We start from the raw sequence: 25,355 nt of genomic DNA on the forward strand, positions 1-25,355 counted from the left end.
CCTCCCTCACAGGCAGCGGATGCGTCAAGCAATCTGCCCAGATCGATAAAGGAAATCATGGACACGTGGATCCTGCAAATGGGCTTCCCTGTGGTAACAGTGGATACAGCCAGCGGCAGAGTCACCCAGGAACATTTCCTTCTCGATTCGGACTCAAAGCCTGAGCGCCCATCGGATTTCAAGTGTGTATTGGAAAGAGCTATTTTTTTTTCTCTTTTTTTTTCTCTCTCTGTTAATTGCAGTAAAAATTCCCTGTCCCAATACAGCAACAAGCAAGAATTTGTACATAAATAATACACAGGATTTTCCAAGGAATTCCCCCGTCTTCCTGTATTTATTTCCTTCATTCTTTTCTTCCCATTTTCTTTTCTTTTCTTTTTTTTATAGCCTCCACCTGTAATAACACATAAGAGAATAATAGGGTGTGCAGGGGTGAAAAATGTGTTCTGTTTTTTGTTATTTTTGGGGGGTTTTTTTCTCCCCTATGAATTTCATTTCATTTAATGTTTAATTTGTTTCTTTCATTTAAAAAAAATGAATCAAACATTAAAAAAACCCAACAAAACCAAAAAGGAAAAGAAAAGGAATTGGGACCTCCCAAGAACTGCCGTCCCTACCACGCATCCCTCCCACCTAGAAAAATACCAAGGAGAGGATCCTCCAGCCCCCCACCTACCTGGTCTGGTGGGGATCTGCTGGTGAGGTCTAGGCCCAGGCCAAAACCTTGGCCTTGTGTAGGCCTAGGATGTGGTTAGGTCACTGAGACCTCCATCTAGGCTCTAAGCAAGGCCAATGCTTGGAGGCCTGGACCTGATGCCTCCGCCTAGGCCGGACGCCTGGGCCTCAGTCTCTGCTGAGTACCAACTCCTGGGCCTTGGCCTAGGCCAAATCCCGGGCTCAGGCTTGATGCCCAGAGGCTGGGTCCCGACACCTGGGCCTTGGCCAAGACCAGAGCCAGGGCAAAGGCCCAACACCAGGCCCGACACCAGGGCCCAGTTCAGAGGCTGCGTTCCAAAGCCTCTGCTTTGGCTCAGGCCCAGGCCTGACACTGTGCCTTGTCCCAGTCCTGATGCTGGGGCCTATCCTAGCATCTGGGCCTTGTCCTAAGCCAGAGATCAGGCCCAAGCCCAATCCTGGGGCCCTACCTAGAGGCTGGATCCTGACCTTTCGTCTTTCTTCCTCAAATAATGGCATGCACTAGAGTAAATTATCTCTAGAGCATCCTCCTCAGCAGAGGGTGCCATTTTGATGTGTAGCAGCTCAATTAACTGCCGTACAACAAAAGTTAATTTACTCTAGTGTGTCCCCATCAGATGCCGTCATTTGAAGAAGAAAGAAGAAAAGAATAGGACCTACACGGCCAGTGCTCCGGCTTCCAGGCCTGGAACTGACTCTATGCAAAGGCCCAAGCATTGGAACCTGCATTGGGCTTGGGCCTGGGATGAGGCCCAGACATCGGGACCAAGCCTCTGGGTTTTGGCCTAGGCTGAGGTCCAGGTGTTAGGGATGCTTCCTCTGGACTGGGCCCCTGCATCAGGCTTGGGCTCGAGCTGTAGCCTAGGCCAAGCTCAGGTGTAGGGACCCAGTTTCCGGAGCAGGCCTTGGCATTGGGCCTATGCTTGGGTAGGGGCTCAGTCATCATGATATGGCCTCCAGAGCAGGTTCCAATGTCCGGCCTGGGCCTTGGTTTAGGCCAAGGAGCCCAGGCGTAGGGACCTAGTCTGGCTGCAGAATCGGATCCCTGATGGGTCAGGTATATGGGGGGGGGGGGTCAGTAATTTTCCCAACCCTGTCAGAATTGCTCGGGACTCGGCTGAGGCCCTGGTGTTGGGCCCAGGCCTAGACTAAAACCCTGGTGTCACACTCTGGTGTAGGCCATGGCCCCTGCTTTGGGCCTCTGCCTCGGGCCTAGGCGTTGGCCCGATGGGAGATTTTAACCAAATTTAATGCATGAGATTCATTTAATTTAAGGGCCCCTCAATTCCTTTAGAGGCCCCTCAAAAGAAACAAATTGGGCCTTATTTGTGCATTTTTCAAATTCATTTTAAATGAATACACATCCCTACCATTTAATGGTGTCTCTGATAATGGACCAGCAAGGGATAGTAATATGAGACCAGAACAGCTGACACTGTTCCTGGAGATGTAAAGCTCTAAGCTCGTAGCGAGTTTATGGTTGAGCACCAAGCAGTATTGTTTTTATACCATAGTAATGATGTAATTTTCTCACTTTCACAGTTACTCATGGATTGTGCCAATTTCTTGGATGAAAAAAGGAGTAGAACAACCTGGTTATTACTGGCTTCAGAGCAGCGAAGGTAGCCACTATTTTTTTTTATTGAAACAATATATTCTCATTGTTACAGTGCTCAGCGATTTCTCACTTACTATCCTTTGTCCAGTATCACAATAACTCTGTCTGTTAGATAGGTATCATTACCTCATGATCCATTGGGTTTTTTGGAGCCACTATTTATTTCAATTTGTATTCCACCTAATTTCCAGATCATCTATTCTAGACAGATTACAAAAATTAGAAAATATAAAATATGCAACAAATAACAGATACCACAATAAAAATATGCAATACAAACAAATAGCCCAAACAATGATAAACAACGCAGATAACATGCAGATTAACATAATAACTGTTTCAATGAAATACAATGATAAAACATCTCTCAGAACTCTAAAACGTTCTTGGAATAGATATATTTCAAAATTTTCCGAAGACCATATGTCAGATTGCAATTTATAGATGATATCAGCACTGCCATTACTGGATATCTCAGTACTACTGGCCAGATGCTATTTTGACAGCATTATTCATGGATTTTCACAATATCTCCATTTCTGGGTTATTGCAGCATTACTATCTACAGTTTCTACAAAGTACTGCCACCCCTGGAGTATGGTTCATTTCGGTTATTGCAACTCTGTACATGAGACTTCCAGTAACTTGTGCAAAATTCAATTATGCATCTGAAATTGGGAAGGTCACATAGGGAGACAGCCACCTCCGTTCTCTATGATCTTCACCGGTTTCCAATAAAAGTTAGGATAAAATGTAAGCTGTTGGTCATAGCATTTAAAGCCCTGAGGGGTAAAGTAATCTCTCATGGCATGAGCAATATGGATGTTCCGATCCAGAAACGAAGCTTGACAACTTTGTAAATGCGAGTTATTAAAAACTGCAAAATAGACCCTTGGTTCCAAGTTTCTGGAACAGTCTCCCAGGAGAGCCTGGCTTGGAAACTACCTACATACATTTTAGAAAGAGTTTATGAACCTGGCTTTTTAACTCTTACGTTTTGGTTCGTGATTCTATCAGATTTGTTTCATTATGCTAGGTGGAGTTGTTTTAATCCATAATTGTGTTTTATGGAATATAGCCCTTGCTATGGGTGGCATTTTAGTTGTTCATTTTATTTAGCATATTGTTATGTTTATATGTTTTATTGTCCTGGGTGACCCAGAAGGGCAGGAGCACCTAGAGATTACTCTTGCCCAGTTTGGATTTCTTAAGATCCACAGACAGGATGAGATGCGTCTGGGAAGGTTGCAGTCAGGCCTGGTGAGGGCAGGGGGGGCTTTATTTTTTTTAGCTTTTCCAGTGCCAGCACTGTTGGTTTTTAGCAGGCGGGGGGAGGGGGGCTGGGTGTGATGATTGCATTGAAAAATTAAACAAAAGAAAAATGAAGAAAGTTTCATTAGTTTTTTTTTCTTTCATTAGTCTTTCAAACCAAAAACACATCCCTAAAAGCTGTGGAACTGGAAAACGTCCCCATTTTGTGCAGAAGTTCCATGATTGACGTCTCGAGATGTGCACACCACAAAGGGGCAGATTTTAAAAGCAGCGCGCGCGGCGTACATGTGCGCGTGCAACGTGGTGCACGCTCATGTACGCCCGATTTTAAAAATCTGGGATCGGCGCGCGCAAGGGGGCGCACACTTGTGCATTTTGCACGCGCCGAACCGCGCTGCTTTTCTCCGTTCCCTCCCAGACCGCTCTGAAATCATAAAAATTGTAAAATCCTCCGTTCCCTCCCAGACCGCTCTGAAATCATAAAAATTGTAAAATCAAAGGTACATCCTTACTGACGTCGTCTGGCAAAATATTTTCAGGAATAGGTAAATTTAAGGAAATATCCAGAATACATTTGCAAAATGAAAATTTCACTTCTTGCACATCCCTTAATCGCCGATTCTCTCACTAACTGCTGACGTTTCTCCTGGAGGCCTGATGGCTTTTCTCTCAAGGTCACCTTCCTTTTGCTTTATAGGAGTGGATTTAGTTCATAACCCAGCAATTCTTCCTTTCTCTCCCCGTACAACAGACATCAATGATGACTTCAGAACAACCGACTGGGTCCTGGCTAACCGCGATGTGAAAGGATATTATAGGGTTAATTATGACCCAGGGAACTGGAAAAAGCTTCTTCAACAATTGCAAACTAATCACACAGTAAGTTTCTAGATTTTCAAATGACTTGCCTGTGCCCCTGAATTAATTGCACCAGGGTTTCCTCAACCCTGGCCTTGCCACCGAGAACTCAAAATTGTAAGTGATCAGTTGCCTCCCCTTTTTAAGTTTATGTCTCAAGGGCAACTTTTATAAACATGAAGGGCCTTATTCACTAAGGGCCTGATTTTCAAAAGTATTTACATGCTTAAAACTGGGTTTTACGCATATAAATGCACTTTAACTTTGTAAGTGGGCTTTTGAAAATTGCTATCATATAAGCCATTGAATTAATGCAAGTAAAACTTATTGATAAGTGCACTTAACGCGGGTAAATTGCTTTTGAAAATAGCTACAATAGTATGTTACATTTCCACATGTAAATCCTTTGAAAATGTGCCTGTTTGGGGTAACTTTCAAATTAATTTACGCACTTAAAATTGGGATGTTCTATAAGACACAGTGCACTTTCCTGAACTTTCCTGGTGGTTACTTTGGATGGACAAATGTTGACCTTCCCTGGAAACATCATCAGTAGGTATATATATGCCATCTACTCCATGAATTTTCATAATCTTTCTAATGTAAGTCAAACGTTGTTTTTTCCACTTCGGAAATGGAGGGAAGTCATTGGGCAGTGACTGATTATTTGAAGGAAGAAAGTCAGTATCACTCATGGAAATCAGGTCCACGGAATAGTCCTTGTCCGGTCAGCTGGGCACAGCGGGATTGCTGCAGAGGCCACTTTCACGACTCTTGGGAGGAGGGAGTCATAGCCATTGCACAATGGCGACACCTGCTGGGCAGATTATAGAGATCTGCAATGAGCCAAGGACCCATCCCTACAGTGACCCGGGGGAAGTAAGCAAGGGAGGAGGTTAAAATCGGGCGTAGGAAGGCTGAGGGCACCAGATCCCAGCCCTGCTCCAAAGAAGCAGGAAGAAACTGTCAAGTCAAGTCTTTCTTTAGTTTGCAAGACATTTTGAACCTGATTTACCAAGGCCTTTTCCTGTAGAAACAGAGTGGGAGAAAAGCTTTGGCAGATCATTTTCGAAGGAGTTGCATACTATTGTAGCAATTTTCAAAAGCCCACTTACCTGTGTAATGCCCAACGTCACACTTTGAAAAGAGGATCATTGCTCACTTCACACCTGCTGCCTAGATAAGCGATTCCTTTCTGCTCTCAGCTGCTTCTCAGTGTCTGAGCACCCCTGTCTGCCTCTAGTCATAACCTCAGCAGGGAGGCTGGTGGGAACGTGCACAGAAAGCAGAGAGCGCACTCGTCGCTGCTGTCTGCAGCAATATTTCCATCCTCTTATTGCCCGGTTGCAGACTAACATTTGAATGTTTTGTTTTTAAGCTCCTTATTTACAGGACACACAGACCGTATCATCGATATACATTTTATAAATAAAGGCCAGAAAAACAAAGCCAAGTAATCAAACAGGCAAAGGTATCTCCTCCATGAAAGTATCCACAATCAAGGTCCAGACAGAGTCCTATGCCAGCACCAATAAACTCCCCGACCTTGATTGTGTCCCTCTGACCTGTCCGTAAGTACATACATCCAGCACAGGCCTCCAATACACTGGGATGTTTAAATGCAATGAACCTGCACCAGTAAACCCCAGTATGCCCCTGAAAGGAACCAGTTATTAGACACCGCTGGCATCCTTAATATTACTCTGTGGCAAACACATCATCAGTCCTGGGAAGTAATTTCAAGTCAAAAAGCTGACCATCTTTGTACCCAGCGCTGTGCATGTGTCGAGACTCGTGCAAAATAAAAATGACGCATGCCAGAGGAACATGATGCACACAGTGCTGAAACAGGAGGCGGAGACTGTAGGTCGTCGCCCCTGCAGGCATCCAGTTTACGTGAGGACAGCAATGGAGGTGACACATGGGGCAGAAGCTCTAAAAGCAGGGAAAACTGAAACCACCCAGAAACTCCGCATCGCAGCAAGCAAAGCTCTGCTTTCCAGCAACCGAGCCACTGCCATCCCCATATTTTACCCACTCCTCACCTCTCCCCGTCACTCCCCCCTAGAACTCCAGGTTCTGCAGCCTCATCTGGATACTTTTCTGCACCAGCATTATCCGCAGACCTACCACCTTCCTTCCCGGCTCCCTCGCCTGCACACGTGCACCACACACAGCAGACGCCTTTCATAAGGATCCCTTCGTCACAGACCCCAGTCAGCCCTGCATGGTGTCTGTCTGCAGTTCCCTTCCAGTCAGCACCGATAGTGACAGCAGCTGAGTGCACCAACCCCAAGGGTATTAGGTGCCCTAGGCGAACCTTCCGCCTTGCGCCTGTCCCCATCCCTCTCCTCCCCCCCCCCGATCCACACCCCATCCCTGACCTCATTCACTCAGACAGGCCCCCCCTCTCTTACACTCACTTAGGTTCCTTGTCTCATTCACACACGCACCCTTACACAGGCTCCCTCCCGCTCTCGCACATACACGCATAAACAGAGGCGCCACTCGCGGCCGCCGAGACTCTGCTTCTCTCGGCCGCGAGCGGGATGGGAGTTGCTCGCGGCCCACCGAGTCTCTACTCCTCTCGGCCATGAGTGGGATGGGCTCTGCTTGCAGCCTGACATGGCTGCTCTTTGCCGCCCCCTAATGGCTGGCGCCCAGGTGACCACCTGGTTCACCTGTTGGGATGCGCTGGCCATTAACCGTCACATATTCAGGCCATCAGTGGCTGTCACTAGCAGTGCTAACAAGAAGGAAATTGCAGACAGGCACTGCGTAGGTCACGTAGAAGCTAAGAGGAGTCTGCTTTGTATTGCATGTGTGTGTGTGCGAAATATCATCAGGGAGAGTCACTAGGAGAAATGTGGTGAAAGCCTTCAATTGAGTCCCTTCATTTCCACTGCTCGACTGGACATTACAATGTCCGGTTACTATTGTAACTGGACACTGTACAAAAAGGAGGAAAACTGGACTGTCCAAAACTGGTCAGTTGGGGTCCCTACTTTGGGGATGATGTTATAAATAGTTACAAAAAAAATGTTTTAAAGTGGATTTGTGCATATTAGTCTGCTTATAAAAATGGTGTAACTTATGCACTTAATCACCAGCTAACACGCATGATTTGACATGTGTGGATGTGTGGATCTCCCTTTCACCTGAGAGAGATGTACTCATAGCCGACAGCTGAAGCAAATGCAGTTTTTCTCTATCATATCTTCCAAAACTTTCATTACTTCAGGTTTTATATTTTGCTTTTTTTTTTTTGTTCTTTTTAGGCCATTCCAGTTATGAACCGAGCTCAGCTTATTAGCGATGCCTTTAGTTTAGCAAGGTAGGTGCCTCTATTGTAAAATGATTAGTGCCGACGTTTAACCACTGTATTCAGTTACATTAGGAAAACTCTAAAATGGAGAAACATAGTTAAAAGAAATGTGAACAATTCACTGGCCATTTCATTAGATACTACATTTTCCCCAAGGAGTGATCACTTCCTTTAATCTCAGTAACTTTGTAACATATTAGGTGACAGCAGAAAATTCCAGTTGCCCCATCCAGCCTGCTCAGTTATTCCTGTCCACATTGAAACACAGAAATGTGATGGCAGAAAAAGACCATATGGCCATTCCAGTCTAAATATATATCCCAGAAGCCTGACCACTTTATAGGATATGGCTTCTTATCCAAGCCAGTTTTGCTTTTCATCCTCCTTGGTTCTCTACCCTCCTGGGTAGATTAGTATACAGGATCCTCTGCTTAATTCAACACCCAGCTTCCCCCCATGTCTTACATCCAAGATTTGTAATAAACCAGGCATCAAAACTAGAGGGTTCTCGAACATCCAGCTTCATACATCCCTCCATACAACATGTATCCACCATCAGCCTACCAGTACAAACCCGGTTGGTTTCTGGGATGTTGTGGTCCTCTAGTACCAACCTGGCTACAGTTGCTTCCTTTGAAGTCCCTTTCTTTTGTCTTTATCACTTTTCATTGTGCCTCTGCTCTTAAGAGAATGAAGGGTGGATTGTTTGCAATGCTGCAACTTCCCAATCCTCCCAATGTCATAGAGTATGACAGCAGACAAGACCCATTGGACCCATCCAGCCCTCCGTACCTCACCTCTAGTGCAATGCCACCCACCTCAGTCAGGCCTCCAGTCTCCCCATCTCCTCCTCACCAATAGGGGTCCTATGTGCTTATCCTACATTTTCTTGAATTCCGATACTGTTCTTACCTAAGATGTTCCATGCATCCACCACCCTTTCAGTGTAGAAATATTTTCTGATGATCTTCCACCCTGGAAGACCTTTTATTCTAGAACATGCCACCCATACCATGACCTCTTGTACTTCTGCCTGAGGTATTTGAATGACTCCATCATATCACCTCTGTCTTTATTCTCCTCTTGGGTTATACATATTAAGTCCACAGGTTCAATGATATATTGAGAGAAGTAGTTTCTTAGCCATGTTAGATGCCCCTGTCTGAAAATAAAAGATTTCACATTATGTATTCCCTTTGCTGGTGAAAATTACATTTTTATATATTCTATTATACAAAAGACAAGATGAATTTGTTCCATGCCTGGTAAGTTTAATGTTTTAATTGTCAAAAATTGTACCTGTTGATTCACTGTTTTTATTCAGATTTTCTTATCAAGTTTAATATTCTGCCATGTGTGTGCTTGAATCAATAGAGGAGAAGGCTAATAAGCTCTACCATTTAGCTCTGTCTGAGCTGATGGACTTTAGTAACTTATCTAACATAGATAATTGTTATCACTGGAAGGCTAATTTAACAATCAAAAGAACATAAGAATTGCAATACTGGGAGGTATCTTCAAACGATATTGGCAAGCCAAGTAATTTAGTATGACCTGATAGAGAGGTGGTTGTAAAAGCTGAAAAAACACAGATATTTTTTAAATACAGAGAACACATATAAAAACGAGTCCAAACTAACTGTATCATTTGATAATAAGCAGGTTCTGGGTACATATTAAAATAGAAATACAAATAAACCTATTTTCACTTTTCTGTATGCAAATGCCAGAAGTCTAAAATATAAGACTGGGGAATTAGAAGGTATGGCACTAAAGGGAAATATAGACATAATAGTCATCTCAGAGACCTGGTGAAAGAAAGATAACCAATGGGACACTGTGATACCAGAGTACAAATTATATCGACATGACAGGGCACTTAAAGTGAGTGGAGGAGAGGCACTATATGTTAAGGATAGCATAGAATCAAGCAGGATAAAAGTTTTGAAGGAAAAAAACTGCACTCTGGAATTCTTATGGATAGAAATTACAAAGGTCAAAGGAAAGAGTATAGTAGTGGGGATATCTTATCACTCACCGGACCAGGATGAGGAAATTCTGTAAAATGCTAATCTCTAATGGAGATTAGACTGCTTAGTATAGTGGGTAACATGATAATAATGGGAGACGTCAATTATTGATTCGGTAAATCTGATATCTAGATGCCATGAATGACTGCTTCATGGAGCAGCTGGTCATGGAACCAGCCAGAAAGGGAAATGCATTAGCTATAGCTCTCAGTGGAACACAGTATCTGGTACAAGTTGTAAAGGTGGTGGATCATAATGTAATTAAATTTGATATAATCACTGGAGCAAATACTAAGGAAAACTATTGCAGTAGCATTTAACCATAAAAAGGAAGACTATGGTAAAATGAGGAAGTTTGTTAGGAAAAAAAGAACTAAATGAAGCAATTCACAAGGTTAAAAACTTGCAGGAGGTGTGGACGTTGTTTAAAATTTCCATCCTTGAGGCCCAGACAAAATGTATTCTTTGTATTAAAAGAAATAGAAGGAAAGCCAAACTACTGCCAGCGTGGTTTAAAAGTGAAGTGCAAAGGGCATCGTTCTAAATCTGGAAAGCATAACCAAGTGAGGAAAATAGGGAAAAGCATAAGCACTGGCAAATTAGATGTAAAAAAAAAAAGTAATTACAGATGATCAAGAAGAAATTTGAAAAGAAGCTTACCAGAGAGGTAAAAACAAGTAATAAAACCTTTTTCAAGTACATTTAAACGAAAAGCCCGTGAGGGGCTCAGTTGGGTTACCAGATGTCCTAGGAGTAAAAGGGGGTGCTCAGGGAGGACAAGGAAATAAGAAAACAAATCTATTTGTTTGCCTGTCTTCACTGAGGAGGATGTCGGGGTCGTACCCTCAGCAGAAACGTTTTGTTTTTTTTGATGGTGGTGACTCTGAGCGACTAAACAAAATCACCTTAAAACTGGAGGACGTAATAAATCAGATTGATAGACATGAGAAGACTCCTCGGGAAACTGGGAAACCATGGGATAGGAGACCCTATCCCATGGATAAAAGACAGGACACAGAGGCTGGGACTGAATGGTCAGTTTTCCGAATGGAGAAAGCTTGTTAGTAGAGTGAGCCAGGGGTCTGACAGGACCTGTGCTATTAGGCATATTCATAAATGATCTGGAGAGAAAGGAATAGCAAGGGTTGGGGTGACCACGTTTTCAGAAGATACAAAATTGTTTCGAGTTGTTAAAACAGCAGCAGATTGCAAGGAACTGCATATGGACCATGTGAGACTAGGAAACTGGGCGTCTAAATGGCAGATGCAATTTAACGTGTAAAAGTGCAAAGTAAAGCACGTAGAGAAAAATAATCTCAACTACAAGTACATGATGCTGGGTTCCATGTTAGGAGTCACCCCCTAGGAAAAGGACCCTGGAGTCCTTGTGGACAATACCTTGACATCTTCGGCTCAGTGTGCGGTGAAGGTCAAAAAGGCAAACGGAATGTTAGGAATTATTTGGAAAGGAATAGAGGACAAAACTGAGAATATCATAATGCCTTTGATTTAATCAATGGTACAATCGCACCTTGAGTATTGTGTGCATTTCTGGTTACCTCATCTCAAAAAAGATATACGGGACATAGAAAAGCTACAGAGAAGGGTGCCAAAAATGATAGAAGAGATGCAAAATCTCCCTTGGGGGAAAGGCTAAGTAGATTAGGGTCTTTAGTTTGGAGAAGAGATAAATGAGAGAGGATATGACTGAGATTTATAAAACCATGAGTAGGGTGGAACAGGGGGAAGGTTATTTACCCTTTTCAATAACACTAGGACTAAGGAACAATCCATGAAATCAGCAACCGGCAGATTTAAAACAAATCATAGGAAGTATTTTCTCACTCTGCGCACATCAGGCTATGGGATCAGTTGCCAGAGGACGTGGTCAAGGCACCTAACCTAGTGGGGTTCAAAAGAGGATGGGACAAGTTCCTGAAGGAAAAGTCCATAAACAGTTATTAGGCAGGGAGACTTGGGAAAGCCAGCGCTTATCCCTGGGGATCTGACGGGTACTTGTGAACTAGACTGGCCAATGTCAGAGGCAGAATGCTGGGCTTGATGGATCTTGGTCTGACCTAGCAAGGCACTTCTTATGTTCTTAATAAACCAGCCAATGAGCTACTGCTGTGCATCTAGTGAATGTCGCCCCCTGTTGGAGGAAAAAAAAGCCGCCAGTACAGGAGGAGCCCCGGCATGCAGCTCAGCACTGATTAGGGGTTCAGCTTGACAGAGTTCTTCTCCAGTGGTCGATCAGCTCTAGCAGGGAAATACGAGTCACAGCAGCTCAGGCATCTGGCTAGAAGGGTCATTACATGGAGCAAAAACTGAGAAAAAGAAAAGTCTGCATGTTTTCATTTGTAGTAATGTATCTAATTTGTTTCAGGGCTAAATATATAAATACAACAATGGCATTGGAGACTACCAAATTTCTCATTAACGACACGGAGTACATGCCCTGGCAGACCACTATAGGAAGCCTGAACTACTTCCGACTGATGTTTGACCGTTGTGAAGTTTATGGACCAATGAAGGTAGGGTGTCATATCTTGTATGATTTGATATTTATATTTTATATTTTATATTATAACATGCCCAGGAACTAATAAGGCTATGCTATTACAGAGTAAAGGTATTTGCACTTCCTGGGAAGTAATTACGGATTTAAGCGTGCTCTTCCAAGCATGGCTTCTCCTTCAGCGGATACTGATTTGAATATGCGCATGTTCTTGAGCTTATATTTGGCTGTGTCACGTTATCCGTCTGGATGACGTAGTTGGCATAGTCAGGCACTTATCCGGCTAAGTTATACACCAGGTTCACACTAGGGCACCGTGTGGTGTACGCTTTGAGAGAAGCTGCGCTGGACCTCGCCGGGAGGGGATTTTTCAGCTCGGGAAGTGGGGGGTAAGGGCCAGGATGTTGGGATGTGGCAGGGAGAGGTTAATTAGATTGGTAAAGGGGGGAGGGCATGGCCTCACCGGTTCTTCTGAAGAAGGGGGGGGGGGGGGTTTGTCTGGGGTGGGGGAGGGGGCACAACGGCTTCATTAAATTTAAAGATGTGTGGAGGAGGATTACAAAACCCGATAAGGCATCTTTGATATTACGTAGGGGGAGGGGGTGACATAGGCTCCTTTAATTCTTGGGGGTTCTATGGATATTTTGTTTCCTTTTCAGGTTTCAGGCAAAAGCGCTGCTTACCCTGATATCTTTTGAAGAGATCCGGGAAAACAGCAAGTTATCCGGCCACATAAGGCGGTATAAGTTAAAAACCTAAATGGCTATATTCAAACATAGCCGTTTATGTTTTTAAGTTATCCGACTACAAGTAGCCGAGTAACTTTTAAGCAAATATATTCAGCGGGATGTTTATCCCGCTGAATATACGCGACAAGTTATCCAGCTAAACTTAACCAGATATCTTGTCCACTAAACGGCCTATTGAATATTGGCCTTATTGTTGACTTAAACTCACTCTCTCCCTGTACTAGCTATGCATCTATTTGCTCCAAATTGGTTGAAAAGTAGTTAAATGATGGCAAAAAGGAACTGAATGTTTATTAATCTTATAACCTATCTTATATGATTTATATGTAGTTAATTCCTATCTCTCCTCTTCCTAGCTACTATAGCTCCCAAGTTCAATCCCCTTGTTATATTGTAACTTTGCTTGTTTCGGCCTTCTTGTTTGGTTACTCTGGTTTTCCCCTTGTTCCATGTAAACCGGCCTGATATGAATCCCATTTATGAAGTCCGGTATAGAAATATTTTTTAAATAAATAAATAAATAAAAAGATATCCCTTTTCAATGGAATTTCATAGTTTGGATTTCCTCATTTTCAAATGATTAAAAAAAAAAAAAAAATCAAAATGATTACAAAATACCCATGTGTGAGGGAGTGTGCAGGAACATAAGAACATAAGAAATTGCCATGCTGGGTCAGACCAAGGGTCCATCAAGCCCAGCATCCTGTTTCCAACAGAGGCCAAAAACCAGGCCACAAGAACCTGGCAATTACCCAAACACTAAGAAGATCCCATGCCACTGATGCAATTAATAGCAGTGGCTATTCCCTAAGTAAAATGGATTAATAGCCATTAATGGAATTCTCCTCCAAGAACTTATCCAAACCTTTTTTGAATCCAGCTACACTAACTGCCTCAAACCACCTTAAGGGACCGGCCACAGCTAACTAGCCCAGTCTTCCTTAAGGATCAGCCCCACAAGGGATTCTGGGTGAAAGGAGGCACCCCTCACCATACTATAAGGAGTCAGGTCCCAGAAGAGTTAGGGAGGCCCCAGGGCATAGGCAGGAAGCCAGAGTACTGCTAGATGACTTATATTTGATGCTTTTGGAACTGCAAGGAAGGTCTGCTGAGGTAAGCAGCCTTTGGAAGCTGTTTATTTTTTCTGTTTTTGTAAATAAAATTCTATCAGGCCGATACAGTACAGTGCGCTCAGGTGGAGGCGCGTTTTCGACGCGTTGGCTTTACCCCTTATTCAGTAAGGGGTAATAGCGCGTTGAAAATGCACGTCCAACCCCCCCCCCCCCCCCCGAAACTAATAGCGCCCGCAACATGCAAATGCATGTTAATGGCCCTATTAGGTATTCCCGCGCGATACAGTAAGTAAAATGTGCAGCCAAGCTGCACATTTTACTTTCAGAAATTAACGCCTGCCCAAAGGTAGGCGTTAATTTCTGCCGGTGCCGGGGAAGTGCACAGAAAAGCAGTAAAAACTGCTTTTCTGTGCACCCTCCGACTTAATATCATGGCGATATTAAATCGGAGGTCCCAAAAGTTAAAAATAAAAAAAAAATAAAAATTTAAAATGGGCCCGCGGCTCGTGGGTTGAAAACCGGACGCTCAATTTTGCCAGTGTCCGGTTTCCAAACCCGTGGCTGTCAGCGGGTTTGAGAACCGATGCCGGCAAAATTGAGCGTCGGCTGTCAAACTCGCTGACAGCCGCTGCTTCCGTCAAAAAAAGAGGTGCTAGGGGCGCACTAGTGTCCCTAGCACCTCTTTTTACCGCGGGCCCTAATTTAAATAAATTAAGTTACTGAATCGCGCGCACAGGAGAGTGGCCTGTGCGTGCGCAGGGAGAGCGGGCGCTCGCCGGCTCTCCCGCGTGGTTTACTGTATCGGCCCGTATGTATGGAAACAGCCAGAGTCTACCACCTTTACCCCACCAGCTGTTTCCCGAGCCACGACCAGCCAAGTTACTGCACCATGACCCCAAGGAAGGGTTTTCTCATTTGTGTCTATGGGAAAATAGTTCAGTGCATTTAATTCTAAGAGTCTTTGATATAATTAAATGTAGATAAGTTATATTCTAAGATTTATGATGCACTGGAAAATCCTATTTGTCTGTTGTCTGTCAGAAAGAGAGAGGATACACCAGGATGATCCCTATCTCTATCTTTTCTTCATTCTTTTTTCTGTAACTTTTTACCCCTCCCTTGTGAAATTTAGCTCATTAATTTGATATTGTTCAATTCATCTTAATAGTTCACTGTAATAAAATGATTTGGGTTTATTTCCTACGAAATCACACTGAAAGCCATTTTATTTTATTTCCTTTTAAACAGAAATATTTGAGAAAACAAGTCATCCCCTTGTTCCAGTCTTTTAAAGAACTGACAAATGATTGGACAACTCGCCCCAGTGGAATGATGGAGCAGTAAGTTTCCAGGATAAAATGCCTCTTGTTTCAGTTCTCAGGTGTCTTGTAAAAATCTCGCCGGTTGCGCAGGATGGACCAGACCTGTCACACACAGTTCATACAAACGTAGAGCATGACAGCAGAAGAGGATGGATTTAGGTTTTTGAGCCCCCACTGGAAAGGAGGGGGAGGGGTTGGATCAGGGAGCAGAGCAGAGCAGCTCTTCTTTGCTCTGCTCTCTACTCGAGCATCATCGCCTCCCCCTCCTCCTCTTTTTTGCACGTTGCCTGAGAAGGGCTGGGAATGGGACGGGAAGGGGCTGTTCTCTGCTGAGTAAGATTCAGAGCAGTTGGAAGGCAATAAATCTTCAGATTCTGGCCGCCCTAGTCACAGGTCTAGCTTGCCTGTTGGCAAATCCAGGCCTGCATCTCATCTGCTCCGTTTGCTTCTTGATACAGTGCCATAGACCCTTGCCATCTGATGTCCTTCCATTTGTGCCTGTCCCACGCCTTCTTGATTTCTTATACTTTTTTTATTTTTTGCCTCTGCCACCTCAACAGGAAGGGGGCTCCACGTACGCACGGCCCTTTCTGTGAAGAAGCATTTTCTAATGTTATTCTTCAGCTGATTCAGCTCTCAGAATTTGTAGGTCACGTGCACAAAAAGTGTAGCGTCTATGGGCGGTGGTTGATAGGCATGTTAAAAAAGACATGGTAATATGTCGGCTAGGATTTGCTATTATTTGCCCTCATACATGGGGCTGATTTTGCCATTAGGCAATGACCTGCAAAGATTCATGTCCCACACAGTCAGAACGTAGCCTACTACAGGGCTGACCCCAACCCTTCACGCACCAAGGAATCAAAATCCACGGGGACCTCCCCCTCATCCCCACCAGTATCGCTCTCTCTCTCTCAATCCCAGCGCTCTGTCTGCCACAAGTCTCTTAATCCCCCAACCCTGGGGTCTGGGAAAGTGGAGGAGGGAGAGGGGAAGGCCCAGGGGCAATTGAATTTAAAACGTTTTGCAGCACCGGCGATATTTTATTCTCAGCGGGAGGAGGAGGAGGGGGCGGGCAAGTCCAGAGATGGCGACGTCTTGAAAGCAAACAAAAGGAAAACAAAATTTCATTCGTCTTTAGTTTTGTTTTACAAACTTGAATAAAATGAGAAATGTAGTTAAAATGTAATATTTCGTATCAAGCAAAAGCACATCCCTGGATCTGGAAGTGATCGCGTCTGATGATCTTAAGGAGGCCAAACAGGTAGAAAAAGCAATGGCGAAACCCAGAAGGATGCTTGGGAGCATAGCAGGAGGGGGGTGATACTGTGCCCATGATAGTCCCTGGTGAGACCTCATTTGGAGTACTGTGTACTGTCCTGGAAACCACACTGTGAAACGGATATCAGCGGGATGGAGCTGGTCCGGAGGGAGGCTACTAAAATGGTCAGCATATGGGGGGACAGACTTAAAGATCTAAATGTATGTACTGTGAAGGAGAGGAGGGAAGGGGAGCCTGATAGAGACATTTCAATATCTCCAAGGTTCCCATGCACAGGACGGGGGGGGGGTCTCTTTCAATGGAAAGGAGGCTCTGGGTTATGGGATGGGAGTGAATGGGGGTAGACTCTGCAGTATTTCTTTATGGAGAGGGTGGTGGACGCATGGGAAAGGCCTCCCAGTGGAGACGGGTGAAGCAGGGACGGTGTTAGAGCTCATGGAAGCCTGGAAGAAGCACAGAAGATCTGTGAGGAAGAGGAAGGGGCTATAAAATGAGCAGGAGATGTGGATGGACAAGCTACCCTACCCTGCTCTGTTTTTTATGAATTAGTGCTTAAACCTAGAAAGCTGTTCTGTCCCATCAATTGCTATCCAATTCTGTAACAGTTTTCCTTTTCCCGATTAGGTATAATGAGGTGAATGCCATCAGCTTGGCGTGTTCCAATGATCTAGAAGAGTGTCAGACACTGGCTTCTGACTTATTCAAGAAGTGGATGAATAATTCCAATGATAACCCGTAAGTGCATTTTTAATTTGTCAATATCCATTTCACTATGAAAAATGTATTCCTCAGGAGTGGCTTGCTGTCTTTCTGGCAATAAATCTAATCCTCCATGGCAAAGTATATCACTATTTAAAAAAAAAAAAAAAAAAAAAGCCCATGGGTAACTCTACTTGGTATGAAGCACACAGTGTTATTATTGATAACCTCTTGGAGACCATCATAAATCTGAAGACTGTATGGGATCTTACTAATTAGCGGTTACACAAGCATTGTGTCAACCACTCAGATGTTATACTGCTCAAACACTTTTAATCATAGGTCGCAAAACATTTTTCAAAAATAATTTTTTTGCATATAAAAAAGAGTTTCTAGAAAAATCAGCACTTCTCTGTATATATTATCTGCTTTGTAAAATTGTTGCAGTCAAAAACGCCAACCCAACACAAATCGTGTTTTGGTGCTTCATCAGGGCCTGTGTTTGGCCGATCGTTAGTTTAATTCTGCAGGCTTAATACTCATCATTCTCTTAAACAGAAGCTCTCATGAGCTGTGCACTGCCATGGGGAGGACCTGGGTATGATTTCCAGGCCGGGCTTCTGAGTCAGCCAGGGCTGGGGAATGCTGCAGAGGCAACGTTCACAGCCCCTGGGGGGGGGGGGGGGGGGAGTCTCAGCCGTTGCTCAACAGTGACACCCAGTGGCCAAACTTTGGGTCCACATTAGCCTTGTTCTTGAGGGAGTCATGGCTTGTGGCCCCCTGGCCAAGGGTTGTCTCTGCAACAGCGGGGCTGAGTTAGGAGAGAGAGATATACAAATAGGAGACATAGCGCCAGGCAGTAGCAAATGAAGGCTCGTGGAGGCTGGCAGCGCAAAAAAGCTAGAGGAAACCGCCAGGCAAAAGGGACAAACCCCCCCCCCCCCATGTTCCTTGCTATTCTGAAACGTGCGAGTGATGCAGAATCAGCAGGAGCCTCTGTGCATCCCACGCACATTCGGGAAGAGCAAAATAAAAAAAAAAGAATCTCTTGTTAGCTTGTGCCCAGGATACATTGTGCAAGATTTAGCAGGTGTTTTCTTTCTGGCACGAGATTTTACGTCTCCTAGGACAAGGACTCGGCGTTGCATGGGCTCCAGGCAGGCAGGGGGCCTTCTGCTGTCTGGCAGCGGCTTTCGTAAGGTTATGCTGGAAGCGTTCTGCCCATCCAGTTACCACGAAACTCCCATGATGCGAGTGCTGGGCCTCTTTGCACGACGACCGTGTCACGCGAAAGAACGAAAGATGCAGACCGGCCACAGATTGTGGGAGCCCGCGTCATGACGACAGTCTGCACCAGCCACATTTCAGCAGAACTGTCGGGAGAGAAACCATGCGATAATGAGAGAAAAAAAAAATAATAAAAAAAACAAAGAACTTCTTAATGTTAGCTCCACTTTAGCAACGCATTGCGGCTGCCATGTTAGTCCAATTGAACACGTAGAAATAAGGGCCTGCAAACAAGCTGTGGGTGAGACCTTGTTATTGGGCTTAAACGAATGCACTCACGCCTCCCTTCCTCAGGTCGGTGAGGAAGCAGCGAGGTTGCACTGGGTGTGAACGGCACACTGCCGGCTAGGCATGAGGCGCTGATTGCAGCCAGAGTGGCCGCGCCGCTCCCTCGCTGACCTGATGAAGGGGAGCCGAGCTCCGGAATGCGCGGCCCGGATGCAGCGAGCCGGCCCAGTGAAAAGGTCCCGTCTGCAGCCGGTTTGCCGAGTCCTGTTTCTGCACAGACTCCTTTAAAAAAAGTCTGCGCTCTCTCTGTTTGAAAACGAAGTGTTGTTTGCCCTATGTTTAGAAAACCAAGGTCCAGATTCACTAAAGCTTTTTTCCCCATTTTGTATCGATGGGAAGACAGCTCGGTGAATCGGGCCCTATGCAAATAAGCAGTTTTCTACGTACTAATTATCAAAAATAGCACGCGATTGCCCCCGTTGAGGGACAAATTTCAAAGCCCCAGTAAAATGACTCGTCTGAAACTTGTCCTCCTCTGGCCAGCTTAGAAGGAAGTGCGATCTTCAGTGGATTTAGCCGGGCTGCGAGGGGGCATCCCCAGAGGTGCAAGCAGGTGGAGGGAGTGAAATAGGGCATCTACGTAACATTTGTTCGAGTGCGCGCGCTATTTCCTTCCCGAGCCGCCCCGTACAGAAGGGAGAGCGCAAAGTACGTGGCTGCTTTAAATGCACCTGCTTTCTGCTAAGTTTCCAAGAGACACAGCGCAGGTACTTTGAAAATTTGCATAAAATGTGCGCGTTAAGAGCACCTGCAGAATCTGCGACTGGCTCTTTGAAAATTGCACCCCCCCCCCCCCTGTTTCTGCTCCTTAGTGATCGTACGGGGGGAATTTCATCTGTGAGGTCACGCGGCATCGAACCGCCTTACTAACAAATATTCTCCTTCCTTCCCTTAGCATTCACCCCAATCTGAGGTCCTCCATTTACTGCAGCGCCATCGCAACGGGCGGGGAAGAGGAGTGGGACTTTGCCTGGGAAATGTTCCGGAAGGCCACCGTGGCAGCAGAGGCGGATAAGCTCCGAATGGCTTTGGCCTGCAACAGCGAGCCCTGGATCTTAAACAGGTGAGGGGGGAACAAGGAGAGATTGAAGAATCTAAATATGTACACCCTGGAGGAAAGGAGGAGCAGGGGTGATATGATTCAAACTTTCAGATACTTGAAAGGTTTTAACGATCCAAAGACAACGACAAACCTTTTCCATCAGAAAAAAATCAGCAGAACCAGGGGTCACAAGCTGAAGCTCCAGGGAGGAAGATTCAGAACCAATGTCAGGAAATATTTCTTCACAGAGAGGGTGGTGGATGCCTGGAACGCCCTTCCACAGGAGGTGGTGAAGACCAGAACTGTGAAGGACTTCAAAGGGGCGTGGGATAAACACTGTGGATCCATAAAGTCTATAGGACGTGAATGAAGAGGGGGTGGCTCGCGGGAATGAAGGCTACTACCTGGAGATAATACCCTTATTCAATATACATACATACGGTTAATGCGACTCCAACATTGCTCTAAGCTTCAACGGTAAGAGGAAATGTGGAAAAAAAAAAAGGATTTGCATTCACAAAAAAGCGGGGTGTAGCTTGCTTGTTACGGCGGTTACTACCCCCAAACCAAATAAGCCTGGTACTTTACTTTCAATGCATATCCAGCATAGCTCTCTGCTTCAACGGCAGGGGAGAAAGTCTGATACTTCACACATATCCAGCATAGCTCTCTGCTTCTACGGCAGGGGAGAAAGTCTGATACTTCACACATATCCAGCATAGCTCTCTGCTTCAACGGCAGGGGCAATGTAGAAAAGAGGATCTATATATAGACAACAACCAACAAGGACTGAATTACATAGTCGAGTAAACAAAAGCATGGGTGTAGCTTGCTTATTGAGGCGGTTACTACCCCTAACTAAGCTACATATTCAATTAGATGCAGTTCCAACACTGCTCTCTACATTAATGGTGGGGTGGAAAGGAAATAGAACTAAAAGGTACTAAGAGCCAAGCGTAACAAGTAAGAGGAAAAAAAAAAAAAAAAGAGTGCATAGCTTGCTGGGCAGACTGGATGGGCTGTTTGGTCTTCTTCTGCCGTCATTTCTATGTTTCTATGAGTTTGTGGTCCGACCATGGGAGATCTGTGGCAGAGGGTGGTTGTTTGAGCTCAACCCTAGTGTGGCCTGATCTTTGGGTTGGGGTTTTTACTATTGAGGTTGAAGTCTTCTAGAATTATGGATGGAGTGTTCGTGTTCATGTTGTTTGTTATGGCTTCAATCAGGGATGATAGGTCATGCTTTAGGAGTCCGAGTGGGGCATATAGTAGTATGACTTGTATGTTTTTAGATTTGAAGAGAACGATTTCAAAGAGAGGTGGTAAGTTGATATTATAGAATCTGAATTTGTATTTTTTTTGGGCTATAAATAGGAGACCACCACCTTTCTTTTTTTTTTTTTTGGGCAAAGAGTAGATGTCATATAGTGCCTTGGGCAGTTGATTTATAAGGGCTGTGTTGGATTCTTTCAGCCAGGATTCAGTTACACAACAGATGTCAGGGTGGTTGTCGATGAGAATGTCGTAGAGGATTGGTAGTTTTTTTGCAATGGATTGAGCATTGACTAGGATTAGTGATAAAATTGTGAGGGTAGTGATGTGAGAGTGAGGGAGGATGGGTATTGTGAGGAGTCTTTGTGGTCTGTTCGTGGTGGGCATTGTTGGTGTTTTTTTGAATCTGTTGCGAGGCAGAATGGGTATTTTCCTGGGTGGTTCCAAGGTGGATGTTGGCTTGGGTATTATTTGGAGGGGGGATGGGGATTGTGGAGTAGGTGGAGTTGGATGTGTTACTGGGTAGTTAGGGGTTTTGGAGTGGTGCTGGCTGGGAAAAGGGGGGGTGGGGGAGGTGATGGGAATGTTGCTGAGTCCAGGAAGCTATTGACTTAGGCAGTCAAGGCAGCACAAAGGGGCGCACTAAGGAGCCCTTAGTGCGCTCCTTAGGCGCGCGACACCCAGCGCGCAGCACCTGGGGTTGGCGCCTGCGCCTTTGTAGACTTTGGGGCGGTCCTGTAGGTCGGGGGAAGGCCGCGCAGGTCGCCACTCTGGGGACCATCTGTGCCGGGCTGTCCGATGTCGCTGGGTGGGCTCAGGAGCCGCTGGAAGGGCTCGGGACCCCAACGGGTCTGCGCCAGCCGTGCCGAACCTTGGGATGGTGAGGTGGGCTGGCACCTGCGCACTTCTTTGTCTATCATAATAGCTTACCACACCAGCTTGTTTATTCCCAATTCAAGCTAGCTCGTTTCTGTTTGCAGTTTACAGTTTATTAAAATTTATAACCCACATACATATAAAAAATGTCATAGCAGCTAACAATAATACATACATAATAAAACATAAATAATAATTAATGTAAAAAGAAAACAGGATCAGTACAAGTGTCCTTGCTCATTGCCAAAGGCCTTCCAGAAAAAATAAGCTTTTAAAGCCTTCTTAAAAACTTTTGTAGATAGCTCTATCCATATGAAATCTGATAGGGAATTCTACAAAATAGGTCCTCATGCAAAGAAGGCTTGATCTCTTTTGATGTATAGATGTGCAAGCTTAATCTATGGGACTTTTAGTAAATTCTTCTGGGCAGATCTCAAGGATCTTAGGAGGTCTATACACCTTCAATATCAAATTCACCCAGAAATCATGATCATAATATAGCAAATTAAAAATAATCACTGCGAGCTTTATAGAGTATCCACCATTTAATGGGGAGCCAAGGCAAATCAACTAAGACTGGAATGATGTGATCACGCATTTTGGAACCAGACTGAGCTGCAGCATTCTGGATCAACTGGCATGGGCATATAGTTGAGTAAGGAAGACCCACACACAAAGTGTTACATTAGTCCAGCCTGCAAAGAACAAGGCATTGGAGAACTGTGTGAAAATCACGTGGGTCTAATAACAGGTGCAATTTTTTAATTAACTGAAGCTTGAAAAATGATGCCTTAATTAATACCTTCAAATGAGGTTCGAAAGATAGGCCTGAGTCTAGGATTACCTCCAGACTGCATGCTTGTCGACTCACCGGAATCTTGTGATTATTGAAATTGAGCTGAAAAGGTAAATTATTTAATGCTAATTTAATGTTCTAATACATTACATTCATTGCAATTTCCTTTGTCAGATATCTCCAATATGCTTTAGATTCCACAAAAATCCGGAAGCAAGATGCAATTTCCACCATCACTGCCATTGCAAGCAATGTTGTAGGACAGAGCCTTGCCTGGGACTTTGTCCAAGCTAACTGGAATAAACTTTATGCAGCGTAAGTACCCATTTTTTGCAACCCTAGGAAGTAGGTATTCAGACAAAGAATCTGGCAAATATCCATACAAGTCCTCTCAGTTCTTGCCAGTTTGTCTTGAGATACGCAGCTCTACTAGCCTGACTTATCTCTAGTGCTGTCAGTGAATATATGTTTAGAAGGACCCTTGGAAATCTGTGTGCGTGTTTCTGAGCAGCAGTTTTTTGAGAGATAGAGATGGAGAGAGCATGGCAATCAGTGAAATCCTGGATGTTAGTTCTGGAAGGATGGCTACCGTGAGCCTCCGTCATGTTCCCAAGAACTGAGATGTATTAAGTAAGACGCTCTAGTTAGAGCACAAGTATAGAACATCCCCTTCCTCTGCTTAGCTGAAGTCGGGGAATCTTAGACATTACCCCCATAAAATGCAGAGCTAAGGATGCCAGCTCTGTGTCGGCATTAATTTTGCATAGAGAATAAACACTGTAGGAGACTTCCTCTCAATAACAGGAAGGGTGGAAAAGAATGAATTCCGAACCAAAGAATGGCTTAGAAATCTGCTAGCAAACACCAAATATCTGCTCAGCCTTGACCCATCTAGGATGTAAACAAATCTCAGAGGGAACTGAGTTGGCACTGCCAAAGCTCAGCCATACTAGTGTGCCCATGATTGCCTGTGACCAGGGGTTTTTGGCATTAGCCGTCTGCTGTTAGAGATCGACTCTGATCTTGTCTTCATTCTGTCCCATCCTGTTCAGCTACGGCGAAAGCTTCTTTTCATTCTCCACCCTCATCCTAGGAGTGACACAGAGATTTTCCACAGAGTTTGCCTTGAAGCAGGTAAGAGTTTTCCTGAAAATATCTTGCACAAAAATTGGAATATCGAGCTTGCTTAGCACTGGGGAGGGCCGGGGGGGGGGGGGGGGGGGTTGAGGAGGCATCGTTTGCAATCGAGCTGTGGAATCTGTTGCCAGAGGCCACGATCAAGGCGACTAGCACAGAGGGGTTTAAAAAAAGGTTTGGGGCAAGTTCCTGGAGGAAAAGGCCCTCATACATTATTACTCAGGCAGACTGAAGAAAGCTATTGCTATCCCTGGGGCTGACTAACAGGAAACAGGTCTACTTTTTGGGATCTACCAGTGGCATAGCCAGAACTTTTTTTTGGATGGGCACAAGGTTAACACGGGTGGGCGGTAGGCATGCAGGTCTGAGACCTACTAATTGTATTCTTATTGATAAATAATGCCATATACTGCACCCCACAATGGCTCTCTAGGTAGTTTGCAACAGCCGTTGTGCGTCATGCATGAAACTTTAAAGTATTGTATCTCAATTATTTCAAGTACTTACCAGCATGAAAAACTGAATTCCTTATTAATCTGTATTAATTTATTTTATATTTATTGCAGTTTATAAGTGCACAAGTATATCATGTAAAAAAGCAAAGAAAACATAATCAGATCCAATCAATCATGTAATAAAACAAAAATTAATGTATTCTTTCACGAATCCTCCTCGCAGAAAGCCAGAAATCATCATAACTACAATAAAATAGCATTAATCATCAGAACGGGTACAGAACAGATCTAGGACAATTCACATTACAACCAACATGAAAAAAATATTCAAATTCTGGTGTCACCTCAGCAAAAAATATCCCTCCACTGCTAAACATTTTGTGAAGTAACATAAACTGCAAAGAAAGAGATATCTAGAACCTTGCCATACCATAGAGTCACAGCAATGACTCTCAGGATTCAAATTACAGCAACCTTATGAAAAAGCAACAATGCAAATACTACACCAGGCCCTAGAACATTAATACATCACCTACTGGAATAACAGAAGAAGCTGGAGTACTACAGAGAAACTACACAATAGCAGAAATACTGCATTTCAGTCACATACAGGCAAAAAGGAGGCTGACCCTTACCTAATATAGAAATAAGAGACATGCAGACAAAACCAAAATAGAAAGCCTGAGAAACTAGACTCTGAACAGTGGAATACTGAAGAAAGAGCAAAATACAAAATTATAAGAAATGCACATTTCAAAATAAT

At 44.4% G+C, this 25,355-nt stretch overlaps 1 protein-coding gene across 2 annotated transcripts in view; it reads left to right on the plus strand.

The window, feature by feature from the left end:
- LOC115074786 (aminopeptidase Ey-like) overlaps positions 1-25,355 on the plus strand; it is a 75,038-nt gene that overhangs the window by 46,339 nt on the left and 3,344 nt on the right. For both annotated transcript variants that reach the window (XM_029574611.1, XM_029574610.1), the window contains exons 11-20: positions 13-182; positions 2,239-2,318; positions 4,338-4,465; positions 7,723-7,778; positions 12,186-12,333; positions 15,388-15,479; positions 17,368-17,478; positions 19,913-20,080; positions 23,175-23,315; positions 24,053-24,134. In XM_029574611.1, the coding sequence (XP_029430471.1) occupies positions 13-182; positions 2,239-2,318; positions 4,338-4,465; positions 7,723-7,778; positions 12,186-12,333; positions 15,388-15,479; positions 17,368-17,478; positions 19,913-20,080; positions 23,175-23,315; positions 24,053-24,134 (1,176 nt within the window). The remainder of the gene's footprint in view (positions 1-12; positions 183-2,238; positions 2,319-4,337; positions 4,466-7,722; positions 7,779-12,185; positions 12,334-15,387; positions 15,480-17,367; positions 17,479-19,912; positions 20,081-23,174; positions 23,316-24,052; positions 24,135-25,355) is intronic.

Source organism: Rhinatrema bivittatum, chromosome 13 (assembly GCF_901001135.1).
Source record: "Rhinatrema bivittatum chromosome 13, aRhiBiv1.1, whole genome shotgun sequence".
In the NCBI taxonomy this organism is placed as follows: Eukaryota; Metazoa; Chordata; class Amphibia; order Gymnophiona; family Rhinatrematidae; genus Rhinatrema; species Rhinatrema bivittatum.